This window comes from Balaenoptera acutorostrata, chromosome 3, assembly GCF_949987535.1.
Source record: "Balaenoptera acutorostrata chromosome 3, mBalAcu1.1, whole genome shotgun sequence".
Taxonomy (NCBI): domain Eukaryota; kingdom Metazoa; phylum Chordata; class Mammalia; order Artiodactyla; family Balaenopteridae; genus Balaenoptera; species Balaenoptera acutorostrata.
Window position 1 is genome coordinate 140,585,939 of NC_080066.1, and position 16,749 is coordinate 140,602,687.

The 16,749-nt window shown below is 38.8% G+C and overlaps 1 protein-coding gene across 2 annotated transcripts in view; it reads left to right on the forward strand.

Annotated features, from left to right (window-relative positions):
• MNAT1 (MNAT1 component of CDK activating kinase) overlaps positions 1 to 16,749 on the forward strand; it is a 219,282-nt gene that overhangs the window by 196,865 nt on the left and 5,668 nt on the right. The window contains exon 8 of one of the 2 annotated variants that reach the window (XM_028169248.2): positions 14,278 to 14,305. The exons of the other annotated variant lie outside the window; for it this stretch is intronic. Coding sequence (XP_028025049.2) covers positions 14,278 to 14,290 — 13 coding nt within the window. The 3' untranslated portion in view covers positions 14,291 to 14,305. Of the gene's footprint in view, positions 1 to 14,277; positions 14,306 to 16,749 lie in introns of those variants that run through there. 2 annotated transcript variants of the gene reach the window in all.

Consider the following 16,749-nt stretch of genomic DNA (forward strand, 5'->3'; position numbering starts at 1 on the left):
TCCTCTTTAGGTAATATCTAAAATGTTTGCCCAAATTAGCCAACATGTGACCATTTTTTTAAGTTTGCAGGATATATTAATTTATACCAGCATAAAAGCTGATTTCCTCCTGATTCCTTAAGAATTGCAAAATCCCCTAAGAATTACAGAACTACAAATTGTCTAAATTCTGGTAAGACAGGAACTTCAGTTTTGGTTTCTAGAACTAATAATTTTCTATGAGAAATTACCTCTGGTTTTCTGGCTTGTACTGAGAACCATTTTATTGTCCTAACTATTCATAGAAAAATAAGTAATGAGAACTCAAGAAGTTTTCATGCAAACATAGCTATTAAGGAGTGTTAAGTCTTTGTTCACTGTGAGGAAATAAATGTTTAGAAAATTCTTACTGTAAGTATGATTATAACAGTTTCCCAAAGCCAATAAAATAAATATTTGGTCACCTAATGGAAAATTCAGTCATTGCAATTAAGCAGCTAATGTGAAGATAAGAATCAGAGTTTCAAAGCTACTAAGTACCACTTAATAGCATCCTGTAGGCTCAAGTGCTTTTCACTCATCAAGTCTCAGCAGTGTACTTTCTTTTTCAAGGTAACCTTCTTTAGGAGTAAGGATATTTCCTAAACTATAGCCTCCTACTATGTTTAGAAATGTCTTCTGAGATGTAGGCAGCATTTTTTTTAAAAAATCCATTTTCTGAGTCTATAATGTATCGTGAAAAACTTATTATTATGTAAGAGAAGAGTCAGATACTTTGACTTATGTTTAGAGATGTTTCCCAGGAAAAAGACAGAGGATCTTTTTTTTTTTTTTTACTTGACATATAATTGACTTGTAATATTATATTTGTTTCAAGTGTACAACATAGCGATTTGATATATTTATAGATTATACTGCATATAGTTATTATAAAATATTGGCTATATTCCCTGTGCTGTACATTACATCCTTGTAACTTATTTATTTTATACCTAGTACTTTGTACCTCTTAATTTCCTTCACCTATCTTGCCCCTCCCCCTCCCCCCTTTGGTAACCACTGACTTGTTCTCTCTATCTGTGACTCTGCTTCTGTTTTGTTATATTCATTCGTTTTATTTTTTAGATTCCACATATGGGTGAAAACATAGTATTTGTCTTTCTCTTTCTGACTTATCTCACTAAGCATAATACCCTCCAGGTCCCTCCATGTTGTAAATGTCAAAATTTCATTCTTTTTTATGGCTAATATTCCATTGTGTGTGTGTATATACACACACCACATTTTCTTTATCCATTCATCTGTTGATGGACATTAGGTTGCTTCTGTATCTTAGTTACTGTAAATAATGTTGCTATGAATATTGGGCTGCATATATCTTTTCAAATTAGTGTTTTCGTTTCTTCAGCTATATACCCAGGATCAAAATTGCTGAATCATATGGTGGTTCTATTTTTAATTTTTTGAGGAACCTCCATACTGTTTTCCACAGTGGCTGTACCAATTAGAGGATCTTTATTTAGAATTCTAACAATATGTATATTTCTCATTTTTGTTTAGAATAAATTTGGACACAAAATGGATTTTTTATAAGAAACACTTTACAACATGGGCCTGAATAAATCTTTGGTCATAACCACAGGACAAGAAGGGCAGAGGTCATTGGGGTACTTTCTAAAATTTCTTTATAAGCACATACTTTATTCTTTATGAATCAAGATCACATAAGTATTTTTAGCATTTTAATTATATTGTTTCAGTATATGACATTTACATACAAAGATAATCTGATTTTGGTAATTCATCATGACTTCCCAATTATAAAATTTGGTGGGTTATCTTGTAGTCCTTATCTTGTTTTACCTCTCTGCTAAACTACTCTCATATTCCTCAAACTGTGTCTTTCCTTTGCTTTATCACACTACTTCCTTTTAGTTTTCTTTCTCTCTGACTTCTTCTAAATCCTTTTTGTCCATCTCTTCTTCCTCTGCTAAAGTTATTGCTGTATAAGGTCTTTCCTTGACCTTTAGTCTCATTCACTGTTAAGTACCTACTACGTACTAGGCTCTGTCCTAGGCACTTTTTTGTGTATTGTTCCTGATAATTTATAACAACTCTGAACAGCCACATTAACTTTCCTGAGTCCACTACTAAGCGGGTAGAGAAGACATAACACCAAATGTTTGACTCTAAAGTATATATGATAATAGTTTTCAAACCTTTAAAAGAAACTGAATAGTTAAAAGAATTCTTACTAGGACCCCAAAATATAAAACAGATGAGAACAGAACTACTCTGTTAGGTTGGGGGTGACAGGTCCAGTGTGGGCATCCTCCCCATTCTGCCCTCACTGTGCCATTAAATGCACTTACTCAGAACCCAAGGTCTCTGGGAAAACCAGTTAAAAAGGTACAGTGATTGGTACTAATTCTTAAGCCCATATTTATTTTGTTTTAAACTTAGATTTCCAACTGGATCCTGAACATTTCTATCTTTCTACCTGCATGTCTGACATGTACTTCAGTTCCTTATGTCCCAAAATTGAGCTTATCTTCTTTGTGAAACCTGTTCTAGCCATTGTGGATTCTGTTGTGGTGAAACTTAGCCCAGCCAATCTTCTGTGCCAGAGACTTGGGAGTTGTTAAAGAGTTCTTCTTGCTTATGTCTCACATATAATTAAGCCAGTTAAGGCCCTAAGGGTCATAGCCCCTAGAGGCGCTCATAATCATTTACTTTGCTTCCTTTTTCTCTCTTTCTTTCTTCAATCTTTTTCATATAAAGGTTTCTAAAATTCAGGTCAGAATGCATTACTCACCTACTAACATTTTTTATGTGTCCTGATTATCTGATTAAAAAAAAGTTCAAAGCATACAAGGCCCTTCAAATTTGACACTTAGAATACACTATGTTCTCTCAGGCATCTAGCCATTGTATATTCTTTTCTTTTACATCCCCCCTGCCTCTCTGTCTACCTGGCAAATGATTGTTGTCCCTTATGTATGAAGTTATCAAGTTATGTATGTTTTCTGCAAACACTCTCCTGACTTCTCCAGGCTTCCAGTTCTCTTATATTTAAAAAATCATCTTTCTTCACACTAGACTTTGATCTCCTTGGGAACAGAGACTGTCTTCTATCAACTAGCACAATACTGGTACATAGTTAAGTGTTCAAGATATGTTCATTGAATAAATAGATTCTTTCCAAGAAGATAAAAGTTCTTAAGCTATCTGGGTGTCCCCTGGTGTATCTGTCCCAGTCCACCCGCCTGCCCCCGCCAATTCATCTGTTCACAAAGTATTTATTGAATTGATATTATGTACCCAATCTTTAGGCACTAGGATACAGAGATAAGCAAGAATGTCATTAGTGTTAAATTGTTGTGTTTCCATTTTCTTTTGTCTTCTGGTATTTTAAATTTTTCTCTTTGATTTCTTCAGTGACACACTGGTTGTTTAGCATATTGTTTAGCCTCCACATCTTTCTTTTTGCAGTCTTTTTCTTGTAGTTGATTTCTAGTCTCATACTGTTGTGGTTGGGAAAGATGCATTATATAATTTAAGTCTTCTTAAATGTAGTGAGACTTGTTTTATGGCCATCATGTGATCTATCCTGGAGAATATTTCATGTGCACTTGAAAAGAACGTGTATTCTGCTTTTGAATGGAATGTTACATAAATATAAAGTCCTTCTTGTATAATGTGTCATTTAAGGCCAGTGTTTCCTTATCAATTTTCTGTCTGGATGATCTGCCCATTGATGTTAATGGGGTGTTGAAGTCCTCTACTATTATTGTGTTACCATCAGTTTCTCCCTTTATGTTTGTTAATATTTGCTTTATGTATTTAGGTGTTCCTATTTTGGGTGTATATATATTTACAACTGTTATATATCCTGGTTGGATCTATCCCTTTATCACTATGTAATGTCATTCTTTGTCTCTTGTTATAGTCTTTGTACTAAAGTCTATTTTGTCTCATATAAGTATTGTTACACACATACACACACACACATACATATATATGAATGATTATTTTAAGTTGATGATCTTTTAAGTTCCAACACATCCTAACAACCCTGTATTTTTACTCCCCTGCCTTTAATATTTTTGACATCATATTTTACATCTGTTTGTTTTGTATATCCCTTAGCTACTTATTGTGGATATAGGTGATTTTACTACCTTATCATTTAACCTTCCTACTAGCTTTATACATGGTTGATCTACTACCTTTACTGTTTTTTTGCTTTTATTGATGAGATTTTTTTTGGTAATTTTCAGAGGTTTTCTCTTATTCTTTCAATTGAAAAAAATTCGTCTGCTTTCTCATTTTGCTTAACTTTCTCTGTCTCTGAAATTAGGTGAAACAGTTACCTGTTGTATTGTTGAAGGGGTGTCCTTGTATGGAAGCATCCCTATATAGTCTGTATGTACCCAGTGACTTTGGTAGGAGAGCTGGATCTGACGTGAGCACAAGTTATGTCTTTCCCTAGGGTAGGAGGTGGGGCTGGAAATGGAGGGGCTAGAGTGGAGCCAAGTGTGAGTTGGGGCTTCCCCTCTGCTCAGCAGCCAACACCACCCCCTATTGGGGGGCAGGGTCAGTTCCCATATTGCTGGAGCAGAAGCTTTAAGGATTGGGTCTGAGCTGGCTCCATTTCCTCTAAGTGTGTGCTCTCCCCATCCCAGCACTGGCACCCTTGCCCCACAGGCTGAGCGGTACTGGAACAAGAGGGGCCAGTACAGGAGCTCAGTGTGGGTCTGGATGCGGGCTGTGGTGGTCCTGGCCACAGTCAGAGCATGTGACCGCTTGTGATGTGCTGCCTCAATAAGCATCAGTTATGACTGCCCTTGCCCCATTCAGTTGCTGTCCTGGGTCCAAGCTGCCTTTGTGTCCCGCACAACTGAGCACTCCCCTTGGTTGCTACAGCCCTTGCCCTAGTGTGGAGCTACATTGCAGAGTAGGTAGGGCAGTGTGGATGCTCAGTGTGGGTATAGGCACTTAGCATGCATCTGGGTGCAGCTGTGGCAGTCCCTGCTGGAGGCAGAGCCCAAGACCACTTTTGATTCACTTCCTTTTTATAAGCCCAGTAATGGCCTAACCCCCACCCTGTTCAGATGCCTCCCTGGCCCCAGGCTGGCACAGTCCTTCACAACTGAGCACTACCCTTGGCTGAGGCAGCCCTCGCCCTAATGTGGAGTTGTGTTGTGAAGCAAGCAGCGCCTGAGCGGGCACTTGGCTCAGGTTGGGACTCATGCCAGGCTGGCTGTGGGAAATGGACCAGAGTCCAGTGCAGTTTCAATTTGCTTTCTCTGCCTTGTTTCAAGAGTAAGCACGTATTCACGCTTTTCCTGCATAGAATCTATGTTTCTTACAGCCCTCCTGTTGGTCCCACTATATTTCTACCCAGCTAAGTGGACTCGTCTTTCCAGTGTTGGACCCTAGGGCTGAAGCACTCAATATATGGCTCAACCCTCTGTGTCTCCCTGTAAAGGCACAGGTCCCAACCTGATTGCTTCTCTTCCCTTCCTTCCTGATTCTGTGTACATCTTTTTTACAGCTTTGGTTGTACAAGAGTCTTTCTGCCAGTCTTCAGTTAGTTTTCAGTGTGAATTGCTGCACATGGAGATCTCTTCATGAGGGGTGGTGAGTTCCATGTCCTCCTACTCCAACATCTTGATCTCAGTGTGCTCCTTTTGTAATTTTTATATTTCTAATTGTGGTTTTTTCCCCTTAGAAGAATCCCTTTTAACATTTCTTACAAAGCTAGTTTACAAGCTGAGCTCTTTTGCTTTTGGTGTCTGTAAAACTCTATTTTTCCTTAAAATCTGAATATAGCCTTGCCAATTAGAGTATTGCTGGTTGTAGACTTTTTCCCTTTTATCACTTAGAATGTATTTTGCCACTCCCTCTGGACTGCAAAGTTTTTGCTGAAACATCAGCTGGTAGCCTTATGGTAGGTCCCTTGTATGTAAATAGTTCCTTTTCTGCTGCTGCTTTAATATTCTCTCTTGATCTTTATCTTTTGCCATTTTAATTACAGTGTGTCTTGGACCTCTTTGGTTTAAACTTGTTTGGGACTCTCTGTGCTTCCTGGACTTGGATGTCTGTTTCCTTTCCCAGGGTTGGAAAGTTTCAGCTATTATTTCTACAATAAATTCTCTGCTCCTTCCTCTTCTCCTTCTTGGGCTCCTATATATAGTATGCTTAGTATGCTTGATGTAGTCCTAGTTTTCTCTTAAAGTGTCCTCGTTATTTATTCTTTTTTCTGTTCTGCATGTGTGATTTCTACTACTCATTCTTCCAGTTCACTGATCCATTCCTCTTTATTATTTAATCTGCTGTTGATTCCTTCTAGTGTGTTTTTTATTTTAGTTACTATATTCTTCAGCTCTGTTTGATCCTTCTTTATATTTTCTAGTTCTTTGTTAGACTTCTCACTGTTTTCATCCATTTTTCTCCTCAGTTTATTGAGCACCTTTATGATCGTTACCCGGAACTCTTTATTGGGTAGATCGCTTTCCTCCACTCTGCATACATAGTTCTTCTGAGGTTTTATCTTGTTCCTTCTTTTGGAACATATTCTTCTGTTGTCTCATTTTGTCTAATTCTCTGTTTTTATTTCTGTGTATTAGGTAGGTTGGTTATGTTTCCCGATCTTGGAGAAGTGGTCTTTTGTAGGTGATGTCCTGTGTCAGCAGCACACTACTCTCTGGTTACCAGAGCTATATGCTCTAGGGCTTCCCCCATATGTAGGGTGTGCAGGTTCTTCTGTTGAGGAGGGGTTGACTACTGTGGGTGCACTGGTAGACACTGTGGGTGCACTTCTGCCCTCTGCCTGGTTGGCTGCCAGGCCCTGCCTTGTGTGGAGGCTGCCAGTTGCTGGTGAGTGTGGCCATGTCCTCACACAGCTGGCTGTGGTGCCTTGGGGGTACTAGGGCTTTGCTAGCCAGGTCCTCAGGTGCCTGTCTGCAGGGCCCTGGGAGGTCCTGCAGCTGGTGCCCACCTGCTGGTGGGCAGGGCTGTGTCTTGGCATGGTTGGTGAGCTTTATTTGTTAATGAGCAGTGAGATAAGATGATTTCTAATGTTCCCTTCCAGTTTTAGGATTCTGTGTTACTTCCCTTACTGTACTGTCTATGCTTTCTTTACCCACTATTCCTCTCATGTATTTTACAAAACATTTAAAATTCATTTTCAGTAACCACATGTAGGACTTATTTTAAGTGTATCTTTAAAGGATGGGGTTGTATCCCCTTGGTATTTATTTTATATCATTTCAAATAAAATGATCCTATCTTTAGTTCCATAAAACATTAGTTTTTACAAATGGAGGCCCAATTAGGAACAAAAAAATCATGAATAATCTTAGTTTGTATTTTGCTTTTTTTTTTTTTTTTTGGCAGTGTTGCATGACATGTGGGATCTTAGTTCCCTGACCAGGGATTGAACCCATGCTCCCTGCAGTGGAAGCGTGGAGTCCTAACCACTGGACCTTCAGGGAAATCCCTGTATTTTGCTTCTTTTTTACTTTTGCTGACTCATTGAGGCAGGTCCACCTCAAAGCATGATCCTAGAGATAAGCATATTATCTGGCTTGTTTTATGAACTTTGGAACAACAAGTAAAAATAATTTTTCTCCCAAAAGGTAGAATTCAAGAAAACAATAGGGCTTTTTTCTTTCTTTAATCTTTTAAAGTAATGAAATAAGAAATCTAGGTGTTTAAGAAGTTTTACAGTGTATTAAAGCAGGTTCTGTAAAATTAAACTTTAAAAACTTATTTTCAAAATAAGTCATATGTAACTGATTAAAATGTGTTTTTATTTAAAATATACCAGCATGTGCAAAGGCATAACGCATTGCTAAAAAATGTAGTCTGGAAACAAATCAGAATACTGAAAATAAGGCTATAATTTTTTAAATAAGAGGAAAATATTTTCTTTACACATGAAGTTTTTGGTCCAAATGGTATTTAACCCACTGACTGATTAGTCTATTAAGGCATTCTATTCCAGAAAAGCTTCATTTTTGGTAAAAATTGATTGCATTAGCACATTACTTATGATAATGGGCATAGATTTTTTTTTTCCCAAAGTGATGCTGTGGTTTTGCTTTTGGAAGAGAGTACAAGTTTTCTGTGGGCTTAAGTATTAAAAATGCTTCTTAAAAACTTGAAATTGTTATGCATTAAACCAGAACTCTTGGAGCTTTTTCAGATTTTACTGCTTATAGTCACTGCTCCCTTGAGTAGATATTTTATGAACCTGTTTTTACTTGCTGGAAAATAGAATTTTCCATAATTAAGGAAAAACATCAGTTATTTTATCCACTTGACTTTGTCTCTGCTTGTTATTGTTTGCTTTAGAGATTTATCTAAGTTATCGACATGATTCAGATTCCAGTGTATGAAATAGAGCTTTTGAGAAGGTGCTTTGAGTGGAAAAATAAATATCTTACAAGATATCTAGCTTTGGGAGTGTCTACTTCTGTTTGAATTTCTGGTTTTTCTTTGCATTTATAGCTATACTCCATTATAGTGTATATCTTTGAGTATAAAATTGGTTAACACATTGAGAGTTCAGCTTATGAGACAGAGCATGATAAAATCTCAAAACAATTTTCAAATACACCTATTTACGAAAATACGAATATTTTTATGTTAAATAATGTCATTTTACACTCTACATATTTATACATTATGCCCATCTCTGTCATTATTGTAGACATCTTCTAATTTCCAGGAAATCTTCCTGTCTTCCTCAGTGACTGATGTACACAGCCTGTCTTCCATTCAGTCCTCTGCCATCTTCCTCCATAGCTCATAATTTGTGGTGATAACTCTTTTCATGTCCTGTATATTTTTACTTGACATCTATTTTCATGGCCATTCTTTAGATCCTTAACTTAACAAGCATTGATTTAGTTTAAAAAATTCTATACCCTCTACTTACAAATTAGGATTTTTTTTTTTTAAGCAGTGGCTGTTTAGTGAGTAGATATTTATCTTGCTATCAAGAAACTTATCTAACAGGGAATATATAACATTTATAAAAAGCCATGATACTTACCAGAGAGGTAAAGTGCATGCAAAGTCAGAGGAGGAAGAAGTAATTCTGCCTGGGCAATCCAGAGGAAGTGGCATCCAAAAATGTTGTTAAATATTTTGAACATAGAGAAGTACAGAGAATAATCTAATAAAGAAATATAATTCTGCCACCCGGAATTAACAAATGTTATTTTTCAGAGGTCTAAAGGTAACATCTTTCTTCCTTTTGAACAAAACAAAGGCTTTAGAATGTTTTAACCTTAGACTTCTTCCCCTTCTTTTGATACCATTTTGTGGTGGTGGTGGTAGTGTTTTTGGCTCATCTTTGCTCCTTGTATCCTGTTCTTCCCATTGGGATTTAATTTCCACCTTGCTGCAGTATCTCCTTTAGTGCTTCTTTCACATTTTCCATCTTTTTAAGCCCTGCTAAATCCTTTGTGTTTTCCACACGTGTCTTCCAATTTACTCATTTTCTCTCTGTCTGTGGATAATCAACTGCTTAACCTGTCCATTGATGTTTTTGTTCCAAATATTGCTGTTGGATTTTTTTTTAAAGAAAATGTCTGTTTTTTTTCATATTTTTCTTGCCTTATGGCATCTATTTCTTCATCTCTTTTGACATGAAATGTACTTCTTTTAATGTTTCTTTCAGATTCTCTTATCTATGGGTCTGAGTGTTAGTCCTGCCATTGGTTGTTTGTGTCTTCTGACTCTTTTTATAAGTGAAGTTCATTTCTTCTTCTTCCTCTTTTTATTTTTTTAAATATGAACCCTTTTTAGTGGGAGTTGCTTTCCCATGAGCCTTGGATTGTGAAGGCATGCTGATGTAGAGATTCATGTTTGCTTCTGCCAAGGTCCTATTGGCTTCACTGAATCTGGAACAATTGCTATTCTTAATTTCCTGGCGGGGGAGTAGTCTTGGGTATTATGATTTCTTATGTATGATTTATTTTCTACCAATGCCCCTACACTTTCTTGTGACTGTCCCAGGCCAGTGAACAAAATTTTCCTACAAGTTGTTTTACAAATGGGATGGACAGCATTTTGTAGCTCCAGGTTATATGCAGGGAGCCAAGCCTAGTTCCAGCTTCCTACCTCTGACAGGGCTGCAGCCTGTCTTCTGTCCCTATATGGGTGTTGAATCACTGGTCACCTCTTCCCTGAACTTCAGCCTCTGCTCATGCTCTGACTTTGCGTTCGTCTATTATTTCTGGCACTTGAGAGTTTTCTTGCTTTTATAGTAATCTTTTATTTATTTATTTATTTTTATATTTATTTTTGGCTGTGTTGGGTCTTCGTTTCTGTGCGAGGGCCTTCTCCAGCTGCGGCAAGCGGGGGCCACTCTTCATCGCGGTGCGCGGGCCTCTTCACTATCGCGGCCTCTCTTGTTGCGGAGCACAGGCTCCAGACGCACAGGCTCAGCAGTTGTGGCCCACGGGCCTAGTTGCTCTGCGGCATGTGGGATCTTCCCAGACCAGGGCTCGAACCCGCGTCCCCTGCATTAGCAGGCAGACCCCCAACCACTGCACCACCAGGGAAGCCCGAGTTTTCTTGCTTTTAAACTTAGTTATTTATTTTATTTTATTTTATTTTATTTTATTTTTTTCTTATAGTATATAACATTTCTGTGTTGCATAGGAAGCTTCTCAAGTTTCTGTTCAGAATTGAGGGGTTGACATTTGAACCATGGCTTTGGAAGACAGGCAATGATGAGGTCATTCCAAGATAATGAAATAGCCTAAACAAAGGTATGGAGTGAGTAGTGATGAGGCTTTCATAGGGAATAACTGAAAACCTCATGGTTGACTTTGACTTAAGTTCAGGGTATGTGGAGATAATTAATGGGAAATATGTTTGGAAAGGTAGGTTGGAATCAAGTGCAATAGTCCTTGAATGGTAGTCTAAGGAATTTTGACTTCATTCTACACACAGCAGGGAGCCTATGAACGTCTGTTTGTGTGAGAGCGATGCAGAGCTTTGCCCTAGGAACAGTAATTTGGTAACCATGAATAGGTTGGAATGGAGAGACCATACTGGAAATAGGGAGCTCAGTTAAGAGACTATTAGCAGTAGTCCAGAAAGAGGTAATAAGGAGCTGAAATAAGGTAATAATATTGGCAATGAAGATGATGTGAGAGGTAAATAGATGTTTGTAGAGAGATACTGTGATGTAGATTTCTCATTGGTATGCAGGGGAAAGAGGATTCCAAAATGACCTTAAGAGTACGTTGAAACTATTAAGAGAAATAAGAGACACAGAGGGGTAGGTTTGTAAAGGAAGATCAGTTCAGTTATGAAAATATTAAATTTATAGTGCAAGTGAGACAGTCAAGTGCAAAGGGCCACCCAAACAGAAAGAAGGGCAAAAGGGCAAAGGATAGCATTATAGGGTTTAGTAGAACAGAGGTAGTGAATGAAGGTGGTGGTGAATGAATCCATTTCAGAGATGGAGTCAAGAATTGGAGAAGAGGAAGTAAGCCGAAAAGAAAACTAGTAAATTAAGAAGCAGGTGGAAGAAGGGAAATTTGGGGAATCATGTATCAAAGCAGTTAGGAGTATGGTCCAAATTATAGGCATTTTTATGGAAGCCATAGGCTAAGAGCATTTCACAGCTGGAGGCTGTCTCCAGATGTAGAGAGAGTGGAAGATGTTGAGGAGGACAAGGACAGATAAAGGGTCAGTTCATAGGAGTGGGAGTTAAAACACAGGATATGAAGAATAAGAGGAAGAAACGGTGGTGAGAGTGGAAATAATGTAGCAATTTAACTTTTGAAATAAAATATTCTAGGGTGTGCATAGAATTTATGAAGTATAGATCTGCACATATATGTTTGTGAATATATAAATGTATTATATATGCTGTATATGTATGTATGTAAATTTTTCCCACTTTTAACATGTAGGTATTGGCGTCCTTGGGTTACTCTGTTACCCTGTGATAAAATATTAACAAGCAGTACTCTAATTTGTCTAATTCAAAAAAAACAAAAACGAAAGCTTCACTCGGATCTTCATAATTGGGGTATAATGAAAGGGGGAAGAGAGAGGGCAACATTATTGTTGGAGTAGATATGGGAGTAGATGAAGGTCACAGAGTTGGAAAGGAGAAGTACATGCTAATTAGTAAAAGGTAAAGGACTTTGGAAATTTGGGCTATGAAAAGCCTATTCCTGGCTTCCCTGGTGGCGCAGTGGTTGAGAATCTGCCTGCTAATGCAGGGGACACGGGTTCGAGCCCTGGTCTGGGAAGATCCCACATGCCACGGAGCAGCTGGGCCCGTGAGCCACAATTGCTGAGCCTGCGCGTCTGGAGCCTGTGCCCCGCGACGGGAGGGGCCGCGATAGAGAAAGGCCCGCGCACCGCGATGAAGAGCGGTCCCCGCACCGCGATGAAGAGTGGCCCCCGCTTGCCGCAACTGGAGAAAGCCCTCGCACGAACCGAAGACCCAACACAGCCAAAAATAAATAAAAAAAAAAAAAAAAAAAAAAATAACCCTGCCCCAATACAATCTTCTAAAAAAAAAAAAAGCCTATTCCTTGTGAAAGCATACTTTGTATTAATAGTGTCAAAGAGAATATGTACAGGGAGATCAGCTTGGTGCTTTGTGACCACCTAGAGGGGTGGGATAGGGAGGGTGGGAGGGAGACACAAGAGGGAGGAGATATGGGGATATATGTATATGTATAGCTGATTCACTTTGTTTTAAAGCAGAAACTAACACACCATTGTAAAGCAATTATACTCTGATAAAGATGTTTAAAAAAGAGAGAGAGAGAACATGTAGTTTGTACAGGGACACTATACCTTATCAAATGTCTCTTCTGTGCCATACGCTTTACTTGTATATTTTTAAATTTAATCTTCTAAAAAATAGTATGAGGTATTATTATCTCCCTTTTACGGAAAAAAAAGCTGAAGTTTGAAAAATAAAAGAACTTTCTAAATCATAATGTTAGTAGTTGTCCAAGGAGGGATTCAAACCCAAATGTATCTGTTTCTAAAATCTTTGTCCTTTCTACTAAATCATTATGTCTTTATATATTTATGTGGTACAGGGACAAAGGGGGAAATGGTACAGGGGAGAAGACTGGGGTGGTTTATATTTAATTTAGAGTCTGTAGTCATTAGGAGACCATACCAATGCGGAGAGTTTTCCTTCTTCAAACTTAGCAGGGTGCTTACCCAACTACCATTGGATGGGGAGAGGAATTGAATTTGGTTTCTCCATCTAGGCTGTTAGCCTTAATACTAGCCCCAGAGAGCTCAGTATGTTTCATGCTAATAAAGAAATAGAAATTTGCAGCATTATCGTGGGAAAAGATTCCAGTTTATCAGGGCTTTGGCTGAGGCTTCATTGACCACTTAACTGATTTCATCCATCACTTTGTTTTTGCTGCTTTAGTAGATCAGCTTTTTAACCACTGATCATTAGGCCTGCTGTTTAGATGTGTAATCTTCAAAGGGTTCTTTGCTGATAAATCTGATTTTACTAACTTTTCTCATCTTAAATTAGTTATTGACTTTGCATGGAAACCAGGAGGGAGTCTACTAAAACAGTAGAAAGAACAATATGAATGTAACATGTTTTAGTATTAAATATACTTTAAGATGAATTATTATAATTAACATGAATTATTACAAATGGAATCAAAGTAGCTATAAGTAGTAATATTTGGTGAAATCAAGGTCAACTAGGAATGGTTCAGTGTTTCCATTAAGATTGTTGACTGGATTAATGGCAGCTGTGGTTGTGACTATCTTTTGTGCACTACTCTTTTTATTTTTTTTAAACCTGACTTGAGAACCTGCACGAGGAACTACTTTATTTTATTTATTAATTAATTAATTATTTATTTATTTATGGCTGTGTTGGGTCTTCGTTTCCGTGCGTGGGCTTTCTCTAGTTGCGGCAAGTGGGGGCCACTCTTCATCGCGGTGCGCGGGCCTCTCACTATCATGGCCTCTCTTGTTGCGGAGCGCAGGCTCCAGACGTGCAGGCTCAGCAGTTGTGACTCACGGGCCTAGTTGCTCCGTGGCATGTGGGATCCTCCCAGACCAGGGCTCGAACCCGTGTCCCGTGCATTGGCAGGCGGATTCTCAACCAGTGCGCCACCAGGGAAGCCCTGCACTACTCTTTTTAATGAAATATTTCATACATAGAAAATATATAGTATATATACTTTATAAAGAGTAATAATAAAACAGTTGCTAAATTGTTTCCATTCTTATTGCTTCTCCCTCCTCTACTCCTTCAAGTCCTGTATTTTGAATTCTACGCATTAACTTATGAGATGGAGCATAACCAATGCTGTTGAAACTACCTGTGTGCATTTCTCTTACCCCTGCTGTGGTTCCACCTAACATCAGAGATTCACTCACCCTGAATATGGTGATTATCATTTCCTTGCTTTTCTTTACAGTTTGGTCATATATATGTACATATTCTGTATTTAGTTTTGCATGTTTAGAACTTTATATAAATGGACCATGCTCTGCATATTTTCTGTAACTTGTTTGTAGTTTTTGTTTTCTCAGCATTGTTTGTGAGATTCCCCAATGTTGATACATGCATGCATGTAGCTGTAGCTCCTTTGTTTTTACTGCTGTATAATATTATACTGTATAAGTAATAATAATTTGTCCATTCTCCTGTCAATGGACACTTGTGTTGTTTCTTTTGTTCTTTTGCTGTAAGAAACACTACTGCTATAAGTATTGGGTTGGCCAAAAAGTTCGTTCAGGTTTTTCCATAACATGTTACGGAAAACCCGAACGAACTTTTTGGCCCACCCAATACTAGGAATAGGCCCCTTGGAGCTCCTTGATGGAGAAATCTAATAGGTTTTCTGTCCCTGTCTGCTATTATTATCTCCCTAAAATTACAAGAAGGGGAGAGGCACAAGTAGCAGGTTCTAACTCTTTTCCAAGTGGCTTATACCTCCCTTGCATCTACCTCCTGTGCAAGTCGAGGGGAAGAGAGTATATGAGATATTGGCAGGAGACGGCAGCATTTACCATACCTGAATACACCCTTCACTTTAAAATATCTTAACTTCCATGTTAGGATTGTCCCGAGAAACAGAACCATTAGGAGAAATAGAGGAAGGGAGGGAGGAAGGGAGGGAAGGAAGGGAGAGATGGAGGAAACTAAGGAAGGGAGGGAAGGAAGGGAGAGATGGAGGAAAGGAGGGAAGGGAGGAAGGGAAGGAAGGAAGGAAAGGGAGGGAGGGAGGGAGGAAGGCAAGGAAGGGGGGTAGGGAGGGAGGGAAGGGGGAGCGAGGGAGGAAGGAAGGGAAGGGGGAAGGGAGGGAGGAAGGAAGGAAGGAAGGGAAGGGGGAGGAAGGAAGGAAGGAAATTATAAGGTATTGGCTCACACAGTTGTGGAGGCTGAAAAGTCCCATGATCTGCTGTCTACAAGCTGGAGAGCTGGGAAAACCGGTGCTGCATTTCAAAGGCCTGAAACAGAACCAATGGTGTAGATGCTAGTCCAAGTCTAGATGCCAGTCTGGAGCACCAAGGACAAGAGAAGATCAGTGTTCCAGCTTAAAGAGTCAGGCAGAGTGAATTAAACTTTCCTCCACCTTTTTGTTAATCTCAGGTCTCAACAGATTAGATAATACCCACCCACACTGGGGAAGGCCATCTGCTTTACTTAGTTCGTCAATTCAAATGCTAATCTCTTCCAGAAACACCCTCACAGACACTCAGACACACACACAGAGTAATGATAAACCAGATATCTGGGTGTCGTGTGGCTTATTCAACATAATTTTATGTTGATGCATAAAATTAACCACCACAGCTTCTTTTGTCATACGATTATACATTGTAGTTCTCTAGGTCTCTGCCTCAGTCCTTTCTCTCTTCTCATTCTGTCTCCCCTCCCTAAATATTAAGCATCTACTCTTATGGTTTCAAATACCATCTAAATACTGATAACTCCCAAATTATGTTCATTCCATAATTTTATTCTTAGCACTTGATGCATATATCCAGCTACCATTCTGCATCTCAACTCATGTATTTCTTATATAAGCGCTTCAGACTCAAGTCCAAAATTAAACTCATGATCTTTCCCTTTTCTCTTGTCCCACCCCAATTTGCTTCTCCTCCTCCAGTTTTCCATTATCTCTGTGAGGGCATCTTTTCTGTTATACCTGACTAGGTAGCTGGAAGTTGAGCTTGACAATACTTTCTCCTTCCCTTCCCCTTCCCCCATATTCAGTTGGTCCTTAACTATCTCTTGAACTAGTACTTTATTTCCACTGCCACCACCCTAATCCAGGAACCATTGTCTCAAGCCTGGAATAGAGAAACATTCTCATACGGAGTGTCTCTATAATCAACTTCTGCTTCTCTAATCCACTGTGCAGCCAAACTAGCCTATTTAAATTACCAGGTTCCTGACAAATTTTTAGTGGCTTCCAATTTCCCTTTGAATAAAATGTGCAGTTCTTAACATTCCTATAAGGCCTTCTTTTGGATACTTTCTGCCTGCATCACTAGCCTCATCCTGAGCTGGAGTGACCTGTTTCCTGTATTCTCAGTATGCGCTGTGACTCTGTACTGCTTTACCTAAGTTCTTCCCTTTGCTAGACCATTGCTCTGCTCCTCTTGCCTTGCTAACTCTTCCTCATCCTTTGGATCTAAGCTTAACTGTCATTTCCTTAGGAAGGCCTTTTCTAAACTTGTTCATGTTGGTTTCCCTTTTTATCCACACCCATAGAG